At 36.5% G+C, this 19,463-nt stretch overlaps 1 protein-coding gene across 10 annotated transcripts in view; it reads left to right on the plus strand.

Moving 5' to 3' along the window:
- The window catches only part of RYR2 (ryanodine receptor 2), a 435,368-nt gene that overhangs the window by 199,584 nt on the left and 216,321 nt on the right, over positions 1 to 19,463 (plus strand). For all 10 annotated transcript variants that reach the window (XM_040597875.1, XM_040597877.1, XM_040597881.1 and 7 more), the window contains 6 exons: positions 2,014 to 2,088; positions 5,678 to 5,834; positions 11,614 to 11,778; positions 13,334 to 13,455; positions 16,518 to 16,701; positions 17,394 to 17,529. In XM_040597875.1, the coding sequence (XP_040453809.1) occupies positions 2,014 to 2,088; positions 5,678 to 5,834; positions 11,614 to 11,778; positions 13,334 to 13,455; positions 16,518 to 16,701; positions 17,394 to 17,529 (839 nt within the window). The remainder of the gene's footprint in view (positions 1 to 2,013; positions 2,089 to 5,677; positions 5,835 to 11,613; positions 11,779 to 13,333; positions 13,456 to 16,517; positions 16,702 to 17,393; positions 17,530 to 19,463) is intronic.

The following is a 19,463-nucleotide window of genomic DNA, read 5'->3' on the forward strand; positions in this document are numbered from 1 at the left end:
CTTCATTCCTGAAAAGTAATAAGGTACCAATTTAAAAATGAAATATTCTGATTAATTTAAGCCTTTGCTTTTACCCGATTTCTCATAAATTTAATGACTTTAAAACTGCTGCAAAAAATTGTTGAATTTTTTATTCTGCGAGTGCAGGAATTCTGTGTGCATTTTGGTCAGTGAGGTTCATATTGAAATAAGCCAGGATATAATCCCAATGTTTTGACTGGAAAAAACAAACAAGCAAACAAACAAACCCAATGACAATGAAGATCAATTTCAATAAAAAATAAAATTGGCTTTGAATTTAATTCCTTTCTGTGAGAGAGATATGAGAGACTTTTACCTGTCAGCTGCTCCTAGCACCACAACCATTGCAGCAAATGACTAATACGTGGAGAAAATACTGGATATAAAGTCAAGGGGAGGATTTTGTACATGTTTATATATGCACTTGTAACTTCTTTTTGGTAGGTGGACAATGTGCCAGGGCTTCTATTTATGCATGGGTCACAAGTATTCAGTGTGAGTGGTTCTATAATTGTCGTGAGCAATATTTATTTTGTATTTGAACTCATTTTTCCCCCTTTAGTTTGTCTTCATTCTTTTGTGAAGTTTGGGAGTCTTTATTTCCTTATACTTTTTAGCATATTTCAAGATGAATTTTAGCATATCTGTAGTTTCATATTGTCAACAGTACTGAGGAATATATTCGAACTTACTATTTCTTTTGGTTTTGAACCATTTCCTTCAATGCCGGGTTTTCCTCTGTGTTAAGCATTCAGTCTGTCTGTATTACATCCACAGGAGGATGTTGGAAGCTAAAGCCTTGTAAGTACTATGCACCAGATTCCAAAGTTGTGGTCCTCCAAAAATTGCTTCTAATAAAAAATGGGGAATGCCTACAAATTCAATATTAATATTCCCTAAAGTTATTTCTCTGGCTATTTTTGGCAGTGCCTGATGTTGTCTGAAGATCCCATTTACTCAATCCATAATGTTTTCCAGAATCCATAAAACTAGGCCATTCTTTGGCATTGTTCCCTGACATGCTTGACCTGATAACCATAGCGACAGCACTACCTTGCATAAGGCACTTCTGTATTGATTTTTCCCAAAGGAAAGGCCTAGATTTTTAAATTCTGGCAGTATTTTAGGGCAGAAATAAAGGTGCGGGTGAGAAGCAGTCCAGAGAATGACTCCCTAAGTCTAGAGTGGCAGTGCTAATACTCACCACATTTCTCAGTGTTTATTTTGAAGAGAAGTCAGGTTATCTATTCAGGGCTCTTGGTGACCATAAAGCTAAAACATTTTGTTGATCATATATAAATCACTTACCTGTGTATAGAATAATGGAGAAAAAAAACACCCAACCTTTTCTTAGGCTTAATTGACTATTTTTTAGAAGCACTTAGGTTTATGGATATATGGAGGAACTAGTAGGGTCATTAAATAATAAAATTTGGAAATAGGAATCTGTTAACAGATGTGTGAAGACTGTATCAGTGTGGTTGTGAAACTTCAGGTGCTATGATAATAAAATACAGTGTCAAATTAGTGAATTTTCATAATTCAATATAGTAAGTTGTGTGGTTATTTTAATAGTATAAGCTCTGAGAAAACACTGCCTTTCTTGTGAGATGTATGCAGTGATCACAGATCTTTATCAGCATTTATTATTTGGATTTTGTTAGAATCTAGAAATATTTTTATCAGGCTATTGACTTTTATATTTTTTTTCTCCCTGGATTCTCTATCCTTAAAACACAAGAAAGATATCTAAGCAAACACTGTATAAATCTTGTTGTTATGAATATCACAATAATGGATGCTAAAGACAATTAAAACAAAATTTGAGTAACTAAGTCTGAAGGTATATTTGATAAGAGATGGGTTTGAATCTGACAGTTCCGATAATTATTTTCTCAGTCTTAAAATGAGAGATGTAGTTAAATGAACAAACAAATACGGTTTCTTCCAACAGAGCTGAGCATTTAGTCTGTGCCTTTGCTTGTTTTCCAGAACTGTCCATTATGAAGGTGGCGCTGTGTCAATTCACGCTCGTTCCCTTTGGCGACTAGAGACTCTAAGAGTTGCGTAAGTAAAATCTCTCTCACAAAAAGAAGTCTGTTTGCAGGGCACTTTTTGTATAACAAGAATGTTCCTATAAAAATCAGATTGATAGCTATAAACCCAGAGTGATAATACTAAAATAATCTTCATAAAGTGCTCTATATCAGTTTCATGAAAAACTTAAGGTCTTCCTATAGAGTGGATGTAACACACGTGCGGTGTATATGTATTTTGATTTTTTTTTTAAGTTGTTATAGCTGTCAGCGAATTTACATTTCACATCTTTAACACATCTGTGACATAATCAGAACTGTTTTCCTTAAAAATAACAGTTCATGTGTGCCACCCCATAACTTGTTTAAACCATTTGGAAGTCTTAAAGGCAAAAATTCACAGGAAAAAAATGCTACCTTGCATTGTTGGAAGTGTTGGAATGATGGTAAGAAATTCTTGCCTTGTTTGTTAAGGTAATTGCACTGTAAAATTGCACTTAAATTGTATTACAGTATGTGCTTGTGATAAAATTTCTAGTGACTAATAAATGATTGCTTTTTAGAGATTAAATCAGGGAAGCTTTGGGAAAGGTTATGTTCCAATGATGCTGTTTTCTGTATGTGCATTTTATTTAATAGGATTATGTTAAATGTCATTGATAGGGCAGTGAGATTTTTGCTTTGGACTAAAATTGACTTTGAGGGTGCTTAAGTGACAAGAAGGAAACTGTGGAAGGATCTCTGCCTTTTTACTTTTCTGATTACGTGTACTTCCCTAATAAGCAGTGGTACTGAAGCAACATGTGGATTTGAGAAATTACAGGTTTCTGTTACAACTAGCTCACTTTGGCAGTCATTGCATCCAAACTTTTGAAGTGTAAACATTTGAACATATATGACTGAGAAAAAGTGTGAGAACTATCAAAACAACTAAGCAAAGGGAGCGGCAGTCTTTCTTTTTAAGGAACATGACTTTCTTACCAGGAAAAAAAAACCCAAATAAAATCACAAGACTACCACTCTCTCCTACAAGTCTGTCACCTCCCTGTTTTCCTGCATGATATGCTAATAGCTATATAAATTCATTGCTAAATTGCAGGCACATTACTGTTCATGCCAGTACTTCAATTTGTAACTTAAGTGTATCCATGCCTGAAGTCCTCCATCGCTTCTAGTCCTTCCTAGAATGACTGCAGATATAAGGTTGATTCTGTTGATTTTATATAATTCTGGAGAAATCATTGTTTCTGAACTCTCCTTTTTAGGGGAGAACTCATAGAAATTGGGCCAGTCTGCATGTGCAGACTGCCTCTTGGGATGCCCTGCCTTGGAATGCTAGATATTATTGCGTAGCATTGCATTCTTTCCCAAAAGGTGGCAGGGATCATATTCTCACGTTGCAGAAAATAACTTTTATTAGTCAGAAATGGCTTCACAAGATACTTTCTGCTCAAAAGGCTTTTCTTGTAAGTGCACATGATTTGTCCTTTTTCCTATCCTGCAGGTGTGAACTGGGGGCATGGCTCAATTGCCCTACATGTATTGTTTAATTTTTCTTATTGGTACAAGAGAAAATCAAGTCAGACTAGAGAAAAAGGCAGCTCCCCAGCATGGCCCATAATAGGAAAGGTGCAGAGCTGATGTGCTTTAGCAGATCCAGAAATATGGTAGCGGAGATTTGTGACTGTCATGAGACTCGACCACTTCCCTGGGCAGGCTGTTCCAATGTTTGACAACCCGTTTGGTGAAGAAATTTTCCCTAATATCTAATCTAAACCTCCCCTGGCGCAACTTCAGGCCATTTCCTCTTGTCCTACCCTTGTTACTTGGAAGAGTAACACCCATGTGCCCACATCCTCCTTTCAAGTAGTAGTAGAAAGAGATGAGGTCCCCCCTGAGCCCCCTCCTCTCCAGGCCAACCCCCCCAGGTCCCTCAGCCGCCCCTCACAAGGCTGGTGCCCCAGCCCCTGCCCCAGCCCCCTGCCCGGCTCTGGACACGCTCCAGCCCCTCCACGTCCCCCTGCAGTGAGGGGCCCAAAGCTGAACACAGGGGTCCAGGGGCGGCCTCACCGGTGCCCAGCGCAGGGGGACGGGCACTGCCCTGGTCCTGCTGGCCACAGTGTTTTGGATACAAATAGTTGGGGGGAAACCCCCTTCTTTCTTTTGGATTCTTTAAAAACGGTAACTAAAAAGGTATAGAAGTTTAATTAGTGAAGTATAATAAATCCTGCTACAAAACAGCAGCCCGGTATTGCTATTGCATTTTAAAAACTCCTGCCTGCCACACTGGTTCTGCACACTTTGCATACAGTATAGCCAACTCTGAGAAGACACGCTTAAACAAATGGATATTTATATTGAATAGGTAAGCGCTTTGATTTGCTACATGTATGTGTCAGGGAAAATGAATATTATTTAAACCTGTTTAAGTGCTAACTTAAGGGGTTTTCAGATTTGTACAAGAATATATGCGAAAGATTTGCATAAAAACTTTTTACGTTTTTAAATGCTGTACCTGAAACTAAATGCAAGTAAGAAGATGCAGTAATACAAAATTCTGATATGGGTAATCAGGTTAAATTCGTAAGGATGTTTTGTATATTTCATTGATACTATGTGAACATTTGTTGATAATCTTAAGCTATTTCAAGCCACAGTAAATGTAGAAAATTACTAGTATTTGTGGAAGCACATCAGAACCTCAGCAATAAGTGGTAGCTCCATTATGATGGGCGTTTTGCAAACATAAAATAAAGGTATGATTTCCTCTCCAAAAAGCAACATGCACATGCATCTAAAGCATAAATTTTTGAAAATATAAGGCTGAAGAAAGTATTTTGAAGATCCAGGAAAACATCCTGGCTGTGGCAATTTTCCAATCAAAGGAATATTTGAGAAGCCTTCTGAGAAGGCTTTGTGAAATGCATTGTCTTCAGTAACCCCAATACAAGTTTATCTTCAGGAGTTAATCAGGAAGCACAGAAGAGCTGACTTTTCAGTTTAAGGCAAGAAGTTAGAAACCAGCAACCTGTATTTCACCTTCAGGTGTTCTTGGGGAGCTTAGATAGAAAATCTTAGCCTTTCTTCCTTCATTTCCTCGTATAGAATATGAAGAATCTTGGCCAGTCTTTGCGTAGTAGTTTTTAAAATTTATTTTAAGATTATTTTTATTTATATTTGTTTATTTATTTAACTGATTTGGGGTTTTTTGCACACTGTTTAAAGTTCGCCTGGAGTGTGCTGACTGCTGAAAGGAGAGCGCTCTGGGAAAGTGAACAAACTCGGCTGCTGGGAGGTGAAATGGAGAGGGAACTGAAAGTTCTAAGCTCCTTGGGTGCAGCACAAGCCTCCTTTTCCATAGGGATCTGTATCTTCCCTAGAGAGGAATTCAGTCTGAAGCAAGGCAGCCTGTGAAAATGACTGGGTCAAGATTATTTATTGGAATGGTTTTATTGGAGATAACCACAAAGAAGCCATTTTCTTACTAATAATTTGACATTTAGAATTTTATCCTTTTACCAACTAGTTGGTGGTACAACTTACTTGAAAATATTTTTGCCAGTAGTTAAAAACTATGTTTTATTTTAAAAAACCAAATTTTTCCTTATGAACTTTCTTAGGTGGAGTGGCAGCCACATTAGATGGGGACAGCCATTCAGACTAAGGCATATAACAACAGGAAAATATTTAAGTCTCCTGGATGACAAGAGTCTTCTTCTTACAGACAAAGAGAAAGCAGATGTAAAATCTACGGCATTCTGTTTTCGGTCTTCCAAGGTATGGAATCAGTGCAGCATTAATGTAACCAGTAGTAATTCTAATCTCTTTTGTAAGCAAGATTTAGGTATTTCCTATTGCATTAAAATACACGGTAATAGTAAACATAATTATTCAATAACTTCTTTTTAGCATTTACTTTATATATTATAAATTATTTTTCTGTTTGGGAAGATAAGAAATGAATATATACCTGAAAACAAGTATATCAACTTTTGCACTCTGGTAACATAGAAATACTTCAATATTTTAGGACAATGCAGTGCAACTGTATTGGGGAATTCCTGTTGCAATTACTATAGATCTTAACAGTTATTCTCCATTGAAGCAAGGAGGATGAAATAATTAATTAATTGATTCTCAAGAATTATTATTCAGCAGGGGTTACTCCAAAAAAAAAATGGAACAATATATTGTGAGCTATTTTTACATGGATTATTTGGTAAAAAAAAAATAATACTTGAAGGCAAGAATTGTTAGCAGTCCAGAGAGTATCTTTTGTTGATATGGAGAAGGTGCTTTGTCTGAATTTTCTAAGTACCTTATACACATGCGTTTTGGAGATTAGAAAATACTCTATTTGAAGTTTCTTCCTTTGTTTTCTTCAACTTGAACTTGGAAGTCTTATTTGGAAGTATTTTTGAGAATTTCTATTTTGAAGTAGTTTTGTCCTACAAGTTAACATTTATTGATTTAGTTATCATTCAGTGACCAAACCTATTCTGTGCTGAGTAGAGCAGAGATAAAAATCTTTGAGGCATGTAGAAACATGTTATGGTAATTGATTCTTGAAATAACATGAGAGTATCTTAGAAGGGGTCTATAAGCTAATCAGTAAATGACAGATACAATCTTACTGATATTCAAATACGGATTTTCAAAGAAATTGGAAGTTTGGAAGATTGTACTTAAAGTTAATTTTGTGGATATCAACATTCATTTTAGCTACAGACTTACTTGGAAGGAATTACGGAGATGCCACAGGGGAGGAGTATGTGTTTTGCTCTTCATTGCTAAGGATGAGTCCAGTCTCCTGCTTAGGACTTCTTAAAGGAGTGTTGCGTTTCACTTTATTAGGATACAGGCATTAAAAATTTTAAGATGGCTTCTCTCTCTGGCAAAGAGCATTAAATAGATATTTCAAAATTATAGCAGCCCTAGAAAGGCTTCTGCAAATAAGGTAAGAAGCTTTAGAGGTCTTTTCCTCCAAGCATGTATGGACAAACCATCCAAAGTTTCACTCGTGATGTTGTGCGTAATTAGCCCAAAATAATTATTCCTGGATAAGTGGCAGCCCCTAATCTTCACTGTTGAATATAGATCATTAATAGCTGGGAGTATGCCAAGTTGCTAGGTCTTTCTTATAGCAATTTCATCCCTTTTTGCCACAGTCATAATTCTTCTTTCCACTACATGAAAAGTAGAGGAAGGAAGAATTATGAAGATCACACTTGTGCTATTAGATAAGCAAAGTCAGATACGGGGAAAGAATACCCTTATTTGCAGTGTTAAAGATTCAGTTCCCTCAGGTATGTGAGTAGATAATAATTTCCATTTCCAAATGAAAAGTAGCTTCAATGTTTGCAAGGAAAATACGGAAAATCTCTCCTGTGTAAATCTGAAGGTTCAGATGCAAATGTAAATGCTCAACATTTATTGTTTTTAACCTCATTATTTGCAGACACCTTTACTCATCATCTTAAACCCATTAGCTTGCCAGTGCTGCATTTTGAAAATAAGCAGAAGAGAACAAGAAAGTTGAAGTTTTTTTATACAATGTCTTATATGAACCAGAATACTTTTTCAGATGTTCAAAGTAACAGACACATACATCTTTTTTTTTCCGAAAACACAGTATCTTGATACAGAAATCAAACAGTTAGATCAGAATCTTCTTATGTGTTAAAATTCTTTAAATATCTCAGCAAAACAAAGAAATGCGAAAGGTTAAAAACATCACAAGCCAAACAGCACTCAGAAGAGATGGATATTCTGAAGAGCTAACAGTGTCTTCATTTTTGTCTGGGAATTGGGCTTTATGCTCTGGTTATTATGTATTACCCTAATACCTAGCATTAAATGAGAATTATATTAGCCTTTCCAATATCTGAAATTCAGAAATTTCTTTTTTTCTCTTTTGGAGTCTTTGCTCAGCACAGGATGTCCACAGGTATCTACAATTTATTCTGCAAACATACGTCTCTTTTATAGACTTGAATTTGTAGTGATTTATGTTCTGTGGATTTTTTTCTCACATTTGCTGAATATTGGTTCTTTTTGATAAAAAGCATTAGCTTAATCTCACTTTTCCACTGAAATAAGGTAATTTTACTGACTTAGAAATATTTATACATTCTGTACAAAGTCTGCTTTTTCTGTCCAGTCTTTACCAGTGGACAGAAGTACATCCATTTTAATAACATTTTATGGCCTGTATTTTTATATCTTCACCTGTTTCTTTATAAAATTTCATAGGAAATATAATACTATAATCTTAAAAAGCAGTCACAAATTAACTTCTTCCAGTCAGTGAGATCTGCTAGAAGGTCAACCCTGAAAGTATGCCACAGAAGGTACAGGTCGGGTCAGATGAAAACAGATAAAATTGAAAGAACAAGCTTTAATCATGAGCATCAATTTTTGAATGTTATAAGGAATGAAACAGAAACATTGCAGTGAAATAACACATATAAAGCAAGGCTTCAGAATAAATTTTTTCCACATTAATCTAAAACCATTTATAATTGTTTTGTCCATTTGGGCCACAACAAATGTGGGAATATTTGTTTGTATTCTTGTATGCGTGGAATAAAAGCTGTTTATAAAGAGCACATCCTTCTGGATAGAATCTGGCACAATGTTCAATAAATTTGTTTGTTTCCAGTGCGTTCTTGTAGCTTTGCATTACTGAGGTTGTTTACTGACTGTTGCAAAACCCAAAAATTTCTGCTTGTTCCAGTGTAATGAAGGAAGAGTTTTGGTCTTTTTTTAGAAAAAGTTGATGATCTGAGAATGGGCCTAGACTGCAAATAAAACTGAAGCTTTTCTTTGTAAATATCCTGTAGGAAGAATTAGCAGGTGGTTATGTAGTGGCAGGTTATGGTAAGGACGTAGTGGGCTGGAAAGTTGCATTATGTAGTGCCTATACCAATATGCAATTATCAAATGGTGACATGGTGATTTCTGATGTTTTTGGGATCCTGATTTTCACTGTTGAACTATTTTACAGTAGATAGGATTGATTCATTACATGTTCTTTCTGCACTACCTGCTGTTTACTGGCATGAATCCAGCATTCCATTCAAATCTTCCACTTTATAAACAATTTGTGGTTTTTCTTCGATCCCTAAAAAAGGCTCAGTGTCTCAAAGCTTCCAAATGAATTCTCTGCTGCCCCTACACCGTCCCCTGGCTTCCATTTCCCTCCTATGTTTAATCTAACTCTTACTTATGCTTTCCTGGCTGCTGTGTTTATTCTGCAAAAAAGAGCTCAATTGAATGTGATTAAATCCAGTCTGGGCTCTAAACCTACACACAGAGTTGTCACTGGACTTACATAGGTGAGGGCAGAGATCTTGTCTGGCAAATTATTGGTGCTGCAATTTTTTACACTAAGTAAATTTAACTTTAATTCTAATTTGAATGAAGATTTCAATATCAAACCCCTTCAATTTCTGTTACAGTCAGTGGTTTTTAAAGAAAGTACAGAATAGTATTTTAAATTAATAATCCCTCATGTTATTGACAGTGCTTTATGAGAAAATTTGTGAATTCATATATTCCTGTCTTAAGAATTAGTTGCTAGGAGGAAGAAAAGAAAATCTTACAATGTAGAAGCACAGTATATTCACACAGGTTCACACTATCTTCTAGTTATGACGATAATTCAGAAGACTGGAGCTTGAAATCAGGCTGTCATTTCTTCATGTGATGGCAGGACCTGATTTATTTTTTCCTGTAACATCGTTTGTGTGCAATGTCCTATTATAAGTAGCTTTTCAATTTCCAGCTATTACTACAACCACATTATTTGTGCTAGCTTTGAAAGAATTGAATACAACATTTAGAGAAATGATATGAGCAAAATAATGAATTGATAAAAGAAGCACATAATAACTTGGTAATTGGCATCAGATGTATTTATAAATCAGTTATTACCATGTATCAGTGGACAAGATTTTAATAAGAATTTCAGCACTTAAGGAATCGGGCATTTACAAGACAGTGAAATTTACATCTGTATCCAGAAACAGTTTAATAATTTGAATTTATGAATATTATATCTGGAAGTGTAACGTTATGAAAGGTATCAATTTCATCTCGGTAATTTTATTTTTTTACTTTTTATTTAAGTGCTTCAAAATGCATTTATAATTGTAGGACGAGAATCTAGTTACATGACATACTTAATAAATGCTTTTAAAAATCCTTTAATAAATTAGAGATTGTTTTCTGCTCATTTAAAAACCCCAGTCTTTGTCATCTTTCACTGTGAAGCTGTCTCCCCAGATGGTCAAGGCACACGTGGGTGGTGTAATCATTCTATTCTTTCCTGCGTGTAGTAGGACAGGACATGTAGAAGTTTTTGTCTCATTATTCCTAACGTTACTCTGAGGAACTGAACGAAGTGACTTGTTCTCTATTGCTGATGAGTACGAGCAGAGAAGGTTGAAGCTGTACTTGGTTAAGGGGATCACCTTGCACTCTGAATTCGCACAAGTGATTTTTTTGAGCAGTGGCGAAAATTAAGCAGCTTCTTACTGGGCACGTGTGAGCATCTATAGAAGCAGAATCCAGGGAGTTACTGCACCAGTCCCTGAGAAGTTTTGGGCATAATTACATTAACATCCTTCCTACAGTTAATGAGATACATACTGATCCTTTGTAACGTGTGTTTTTTCATACTTACCTTTGGATTTACCAGCTAGTGCAGCAGGTGAGGTATATCAGCTGGTCGAACCACATACTTTTGGAGAGGTTAAATGGATGATTTGCCGTGAACCAGGACATGTGGGCTGTTTGGCTTACAAATGGATGTCTTTGGGGAAGGAATTGGTTCTTAGAAGAGGTAGATTTTGGGCAACACCTCAAATTACAGTTACAAATTAGAGTATTTGGATACTAAATTTCCTCTCCTGAAACAGCTGCTGTTTGTATAGGACACCAGCTGGACTGATAACATGGTCGTGCCCTTCTGCTTTTACAGCATGTCAACAGGCTGGTCACAAACATGCAGAAATGGATATTTATTTTTTTTTTTCCCCCCTCAGGAAATGCTAAGCCCATTGCTGGGCAGTGATAGGCAGTGGTAGGTTAAAGGCCCTTTCTCTGTGACAGAAACTGTAGGGAGGTACTCATCTTTTCCAGGCTGGAAAAAAACCCAGAATCCCCAAGAAAAAGTTTCTGGAGGTTAATGCCTGGTTCACGTAGGGAATTCAATGTATTTGGTGGTGTTTTGTCAGCTTTTATGTTTCAGTAATGACATGTACTGTCAGTTATGATCCTAGTTCTTTCCTAGGCAGGTGAAGTGAATATGCCTGGCTCTCCTACTGTAATAAGCTAGGGTTCTGTGTGGATGGGATCTCTCTCTCCATCTTTCCCTAAACGTTTAACTAGTAGTTGACACTTCTGCCATTTTTAAATAATTTCATTAAAGAATGACCTCAAGTATTCTTTTAGGTCCTGTTCTAGACAATTGCCTAGCATTTAATATTTTATGCAAATATTAACATGTTGGTTATTGTTCTTGTATATATTTTTTTTTCTTGTTCTTCCTCAGGAAAAGTTAGACATAGGGACAAGAAAAGAGGTGGATGGAATGGGAGCACCTGAAATAAAATACGGGGATTCAATATGCTTCATACAACACGTAGATACAGGCTTATGGCTCACATACCAGTCTGCTGATGCAAAGTCTGTAAGAATGGGGTCTGTGCAGCGGAAGGTGAGTGTAAATGGGACGGCATTTCCTTCAGTCACAGTCTTATAGGGCAGGGGTGGGGAATGAAAGGAACTACAGGAGAGAGCTAATTTCAGGGTTTCATTTTAAGCATGTCTTTATTTCGTTGTGAAAGGTTGTTTTTTATTAGTCACATATTGAAAAACCATGTGATGTACTGAATTCTTAAACTGAAAACCAAAGTGCATGTTAGCCTGTAGACGTTAACCCACAAATGTTGATAAATCAGGATATACTTGACACCAAACTAAAATATTAGTAATAGCCTGTTGAATATGCTAAAAATCCTTTTTTCAGTGTGCTCTAGTTTGGATTGAGGAGGCTTTTAGTTCAAAGTCTTTTCTTTCCATGTTGTAAGCGTATTACCTTTTGGGCTGGAATATTCAAGTCTTCAGTTCTGAGGGATTTCTTCTTTTATAGAACCACCATGACCAAGAGAAAAGATAACTCATTGTAATAAAGTAGGAAGAAGATTCTTTTACAAATTCCCACATCTTCCAGAAGCAGTATTTGTGTTAGTGTTTTTGGTAGATGTTTAACTTTTCAGGAAATTATTTCTCAACAAGGAAAAAAAGTTTTAGCCTTCTTTTATAAAATAAAATAAAATGCCATGTTTATCCACATTGTAGTATTTTCTATGACTCTTTTACATGCCAGAACTACAAAGCTAGAGCAGCATCTGTTATACTTGTAAGGCCATGCCTTATGATTTTATATGTATATATATATGCAAATGTATACACACACACAAGTAATTTGTATCGTGTGTGTGTATACACACATACATATTTTTCTATATACTTTATATTTCTCTCTTTAGAATTCTTCTATATTTTCTATATGAAAATATTATATATTTAGGAAACAATGTTTACATACATGTAAAATTTTAGTGATTATAAGACTTAGTATAATAAGTATAATCACTGTAATAAATAATTCAAAATAAGATACATTATGGAATAGTTTAGTAATTTAAGAAATATAAATACTTTGTCTGTGTTATGATTTCTTTTTTAACCTAAAATAGTTTAAAATATTTATGTAATATTTATGTGAATAGCTTCAGAGCCATGATAACTAAATATGAAGAACTGTAAGTTATTGGTAGTGATTCAAGGCATAGTCAGAAAAGGCGGCTAGGAATATCCTTGAAAATCAGGACCAGTAAAGAATACCTGTTCTGATGTTGTCTGTACTTTAGGGATGTGCTGCTCTGTAAGGGAACTGTTTTTAAGGTTGAGAAATACAAACAAAAACCCTTAGACCTTTGATTATTTATTCTTCTTTAATAGACTATATTGTTTACAGAAGCTGTGGCTTTGAGATTATTATGGCAGTGAACCTGCTGGCTCAGTGCAAGTGTGTCCTTGGACATGAGGAAGTGAAATATGAGATTATCTGGTTATAATTAAAATTTCTTTTTGGTATGTGACTTCATCATCGTTTCCTAGCCTGCCTTACTATGTGAGTTTTCATACACCTCATTCGTAAATAATGTTTCATTTTGCAGTGACTGATTTTTATTTTTGTATTGCAGGCAATAATGCACCATGAAGGTCACATGGATGATGGTTTAACATTGTCCAGGTCTCAGAATGAAGAATCCCGTACAGCACGTGTCATCCGTAGTACAGTCTTCCTTTTCAACAGGTTTATAAGGTGTGCTTCTGAAATGATCTTTTCATCCCTTTTATTTTTTTTCCACTTTTATTTTATTCGAAGTGTTATTAACACAACAATGAATGATCTAGCCCTCTTAAAAGCCAGAGGAATACTGCTCAAACCAGACTTTATGCCAATTCTTTGTTTTATCAGCAGAGATGTACCTTGAGAGGTATTGGTCAGGTTTTTTTCGCTCTCTTCTAATATTACTTTATTGTACAACCTTGATTTAAATGCATAAACATATTAAAAATGCAAATCAAGCATAAAAGAGAGACTTTTCCCTGCCAAAATTTGCTGTAAGTCATGTGGTGTATCATTTGGCTTTTTCTTTTCTAAGTATGGTTTTTAAAAGTGCTCTTCCTTGAAAAACCTGGAAAAAGGAGATAACCATGTAAGTACAAGCTTGTACAAGACACAAATGTACTGAAGAAGTTCCTAGCCAAGAAGAAGTTTTTCTCAAAAGTTTTAATTACACCTTCTTTCTACCCTCCCACTACACTTTCCTTATTCGTTCCCTTTTGACGCTTCTTGTTTAATATTTTGCAACATATAAATGTTTTATTTTATAGTATTTTAGCCATTTAAAAATATTGCCAGATTTATTTAATTTGCATTTATCTTCCTATTCCAAATGTCCTCCTAAATAACACTGATAAAATGCTAATTCTCAAACATTTTTGACTTCAGTGATTGATGAGAGGCCCCTCTCATCAGTGTAACTGGCATTTGGAAAGGATTATATGCGGTAAGACTATATGGAATGATAGCGATTTTATAGGAACTTATTTGTCACAAGAGAAGACAGTGTGGGAGATGTTGACCTGAAGCAACCATGCCCTAAATCAGTGCACAGCTGAAGACATAGACATGCCAAGTTTTTTTCCAAAAATGTTTACCCAGGTACTTAAATAACAACAGAGAAAAACGCCTGTCAGGAGAATTGCCTACTGTATTATGTTTAAAATACAAAAGAAATGCAAACCCTAGGTCACTTTCTACATAATACTTTTTCTTAGAAGCTTCTAAGAATGCCATAAAAGATAAGGACAGAGAAAGGCAATTTAATGATAAGGTTTCAGAAATCAAGGTACTAGTAAATTACAGTGCAGATTTTTGTGGAGTGCACAGGGAGTCCAAGGTAGTGTTTAAAAATTTAGTTTTGGCAGGACGTTATGCCAAGAAGATAAAGCTGAATTGGAGAGGATCAAAATTATTCTCATAAGTGCGTGTGCCAGTTCTCTTGCACGAAGTCAGTAGAAAAAATACACTTCAGATAACATATATTAAAAAAAAATCATTAAAAAAATTGCACTTCAGATAACATGCGCACAATAAAAGTTAAGTTTTAAAGATCAATTTTGTAGCTATCTTCTTGAAACATTGCATTATTTATTCCAGAGGATTTTTATTTTTCAGTGGTAAATATTTGTACCGAGTTAATATTCTTTCCTAAATTTAGGTGGTTTCGAGCCCTAGTTCACCATTTGAGGTGAAAATAAAGTGATGTGGCAGTTTAAAAAAATAAGAAACTAACAAAACACTCCCAATCACCCCCCCCAAAAAAAAAAAAAAAACCCAAAAAAAACCAACAAAACTTATCATTGTTGTCTACATCCAGCAAAAAGCAGACTATAAAACAGGGCTTCTGCTCCGTACCGTGGCCTGGAGAGGAATCCCGGGAGCAAGCAGGGCGGGAGGCAGTTCAGGAACAAGGGCTGGCACGGGTGGTGGTGGGTCAGGTTGCTGGGGGCTTTGGGTGCCTCCAACAAAAGATCTGAGTGCGATGAGCACGGAGCTGCGAGGGTGCCCCTGTGGGCATGGCGGGCTCCTCTGCCAGCTGGAGCTCCGTGGTCTGTCAGCATAAACGGGCACGGTGTAAACCTCTTTGCTACATAGCCGGGTTTCTCTCAGACATATGCTAGCAAAAAATTCTTTTTACAATTGCAGAATTGAGGATGAGTCACAAGAGAAAACATGAGTGTCAAATGAGCCCCCTCTTCCTGCTCTCCCCCGCTGCATGCAGGGTGGGCCCTTGCCTTCAGGGCTGCTCCCCTCCCAGCGCTCCAGGGCCCTGGCTGGCTCCTGTGGAGTTTCAGGTTCCTCCACACCTTTCCCCTCCTCCTTGAGGATGGGCATTATGTTCGCAGGCCCTCAGCACCTCCCGTTTCTTTGCCCCTCATGGTTCTTCCTGCTTCTTCCAGAAGGTTCTGGCGGGCATCCTACAGCCCCCAGCAGGGGTAGACCCGCCTTCCTGAGGGGAGCCAGGGAGCCGCGAGGGAAAGCCCTTGCCTTCCGCTTGCTGCATGGCGCTGGTGAGGTCTCAGCTGCAACAACCGTGTTCTAAGAAAGATGAGGTTGAAACAGAGGAGAAGGGTATAGCAGGAGTCCTGAGGGAAAGCACTGCTGGGAAAAATTGGATTATGGGGTTTGTTGGGGATTCAGCTAAGCAAAGGGCAGGTGCAGCATGGATGAGAACAGTCTGCTCCTGCTCTTCTAGGAAATGGTGGTCATAGATTACTGCAAATCTGAGTTGGAATTGTGTATTAGGGAAACAAATAGGCTAAGGAAGTGCTGGCACAGTGGGTGTGGATGAGCTACATCTTCTGGCTTTGAAGGTGACTTGAGAACAGGTTAGAGACACACTTGAGAGCCTGGATGGTCTGGCTGGGCCCCCTGGCACCGTAGGCCTGGTTCTTGGACTTCCGTCTGTTCCAGCCTCATGATGCATTGAACTGGTTTACAGTATCTTCATCTTTTGGTCTGGCCTCTTGATACTGCTAAAAGTGTAGGTAGAATATTAAAATATGTTTTCTGCATTACAATAAATTTTAAGAGAAACAACATTTTTGGTTCTTCCAGATCATGTTTGGGAAGGGAGGGGTGGATCATTAAGTGGAGAATGGGGCAGACATAAATAATTTTTGAGAAGTTACGTAGCTGTCAGAAAATGAATTGAGCTTTGGCATCTAAACAAACTTTGCTTTTAAACCAATAAAGAGTTTAAATGATAAAATAATTAATTTCCAAGACTCAGGAGACTTTGCATCTTCTTGTAGGGGCCTTGATGCTCTCAGCAAGAAAGCGAAGTCTTCCACCGTCGATTTGCCTATTGAGTCAGTCAATCTGAGCCTTCAGGACTTGATAGGCTACTTTCACCCCCCTGATGAACATTTGGAGCATGAAAACAAACAAAACAGGCTCCGAGCACTGAAGAATCGACAGAACCTCTTCCAGGAAGAGGTACTTCTCTCAGTTTTACTCCTGATTTTCCACCATGTTGTCTGCAAGTATTCTTTCACAGTATCTGTAGTGTTGACATCTAATCTGCAGTATGTTTGTAGTGGTATTCTTGTTCTGTAAGAGGCAAACTCTTTGCTACATTTATCACTTTAGATCTGGTGGTTTCCCTGTATATTTAAAGAAATGCATTTTTTAAAAAAATCAGATATTTTAATATGACCTTGTGCCTTGAATTCTAACCATAATTTACTCCTTATGTGTGAATTAGTTTCTTCCATTACAGTTTAATCTCTTGATGCAGAAAGATGTTTGATTTAATAAGCTTGATTTAAATATTTTGTTTAATATTGTCTTTTTTTTTTTCTGGTAGTGATAGCTGCCTGACTTAAGGCAGATACTTAATCAGATAGTTAAATGCCTTCCAGAATAGAAACTTGCCTAAAATTGTGTCTGGAATACTGTTTATTTTTTCTTTTATTTTGCCCATCCTAAAAGGTAATTTTTTATTCTCACGGTCAAAGAAACTTTTCTGTAGGAATTGCTTGACTCCACTTGTCTGACTCCAGGTATACTTGTATTTTGCATATCCTGCCTTTTATATTTTGTTTTCCTAGATTTCTGAAAACCTTATGTGTTTGCATCTAAACAGTACTGTTTTTTTCCTCTGACAATCTGAGCCTTTTCATTTTTAGGGTATGATCAACCTTGTGCTTGAATGTATTGATCGCTTGAATGTATACAGCAGTGCAGCTCATTTTGCAGATGTAGCTGGGAAGGAAGCTGGAGAAGCATGGAAATCTATTTTGAATTCTTTGTATGAATTACTAGGTAAGGCATGTTATGGGGTACTTGGATTGTTTTAGTTCAAATTAATACTCAGATGAAAAGAAACACATACCTCTTTTAGAATAAAAGAATTTCTACTGAATTAGTATAGAAGAATTTCCACAATTTAGGATACAAATTAAACAAGACTTTTGCATTTCCAGGTCCTTGCTTATTCTTAAGAACAAAATACACTGAAAACACTCAAATAATGTGATTTTTCCTTATAATATTGATTATTATAAGTAACATGATTCTTACTTTAATTAAATGATTGATTAGTTTTTCATATTAGCATATTGCTGATGTACCTTGTATGCTGGCCAGAAATGTATGGACAAAATATGTGTGGCTATATCATTCCTGTGTTAAGGAGCCACAATATTGTGGTCAGTTTTGTAGGAGTCCGTGATTTTTCACACATCTGGCTGTAGAACTGAAGCATAAATATAAAGTTTCTATGACCAAGACCCCTCTTATTAGTTAGTAATGACCAGTGACTCCACCATTATGCGGGGATACAGCGTGCCATGGAAAGGTACGCTCTTTTAGATGCACTATATCATGAAGTTCTTGTGCACCCTGCAGTCACTGACAAATCTCCTAATAGCTTCTACAGGTATCTAAGCGTTAGTTGGTGTGCTGGTCAAATTTATGTGTAGGTAGTAGCGTTTAATTGCCTGATTCGTTTGCTCACCAATTTGAAATGCATGTGTTATTTATGTTCTATTATGACTCATTATTTAGAGTTATTAATCCACTACGATAGCTGCCTGCTGAGTTGTTAATTGTCTACAAAAGGAAATTTTACTCCCTGAGAGACCATTCTATCAGTTCCTTCCTCCTCTGTCATCAGGTTTTCTCAGTGCCATAAGTGTAAATAATAACATTAACACTGACCTTAAGTGGCTGAGGACAGTAACATGTCTCTGTCATTAAGGAGTCCTTTGTGCAGGCTGCGTCACTGTGCCTATATGCTTGCTTTCTGTAACACACCAGCTCTTATGCGAGGGTCTGCTTGCCATTAAACTTGTACGTTGGGCAAAAGCTTGGGTTTGGACAAACTCCTCATGCAGGATTGTTATCACTTTCCTGTAAAATATAAAGCATTTTAGTTATGATACTAAATCTCACTCCTGAAAAATTTAGTAATGAAAAGGTGTACAAGTAATGCGATGTTATACATCAATTCCATTAAAACTCCACAACTGAATGTTGAGTTTGTAAGATGAAGTGAGTCGAATGGTTAGGAAATGCCCAGATGAATGCAGTGTGTATATTATCAATTGACTGTTTTGTGGGTATGCATTGTGAAACATAATCTCCTACTAGTTTTTCTATAGGACCCATTCCTTAATTTCATTTTAATTTATTAATGGTACTTAAAATACATAGTTTTGTCTTTGCTATTTGGTGTGAGGCACTGAAACTCATTTATTGTAAGCTTTTTAATTCATGTTTGGAAAACAAAGTTATTATCTTAGAGTTCTTCTGTGCCATTTCTGATTAGTAATCTGAATAATTGGAACTATTAATGAATGTTCTGTTGGAAAATCCTGTAATAAGGCAGATAGAAAGTATTACCTCCCATTCCATGCAGAGAAACAGATATGGAGAGAAATTTATGTAAAAAGACTCTACCAGTGCTAATTCCCAAATTAAGAACTGTGAGATCTGAGCTTTTCTCAGAATATTCAGCAGTATTTCTTGTGTACCAGGCATACTGAAAACTTGCATTCCTCCAAATTCAGAGGTACAGAAAATAAAATTTTAATGTCGTGCCTCACTTCACACAAACTTTCCTTACTACCCAACAGCAATGTGAGGCAGCTGAGGCAGGAGTTCTGTATATAGTACTGTTACAGAGCTTTTCCATAGTCAAAGTTGGTTCATCATCTTATGCTCTTGAATAATATAATACCTGTGGGGGAAAAGGA

The sequence above is a fragment of the Falco naumanni genome, chromosome 6 (genome assembly GCF_017639655.2).
Source record: "Falco naumanni isolate bFalNau1 chromosome 6, bFalNau1.pat, whole genome shotgun sequence".
Lineage (NCBI taxonomy): Eukaryota > Metazoa > Chordata > Aves > Falconiformes > Falconidae > Falco > Falco naumanni.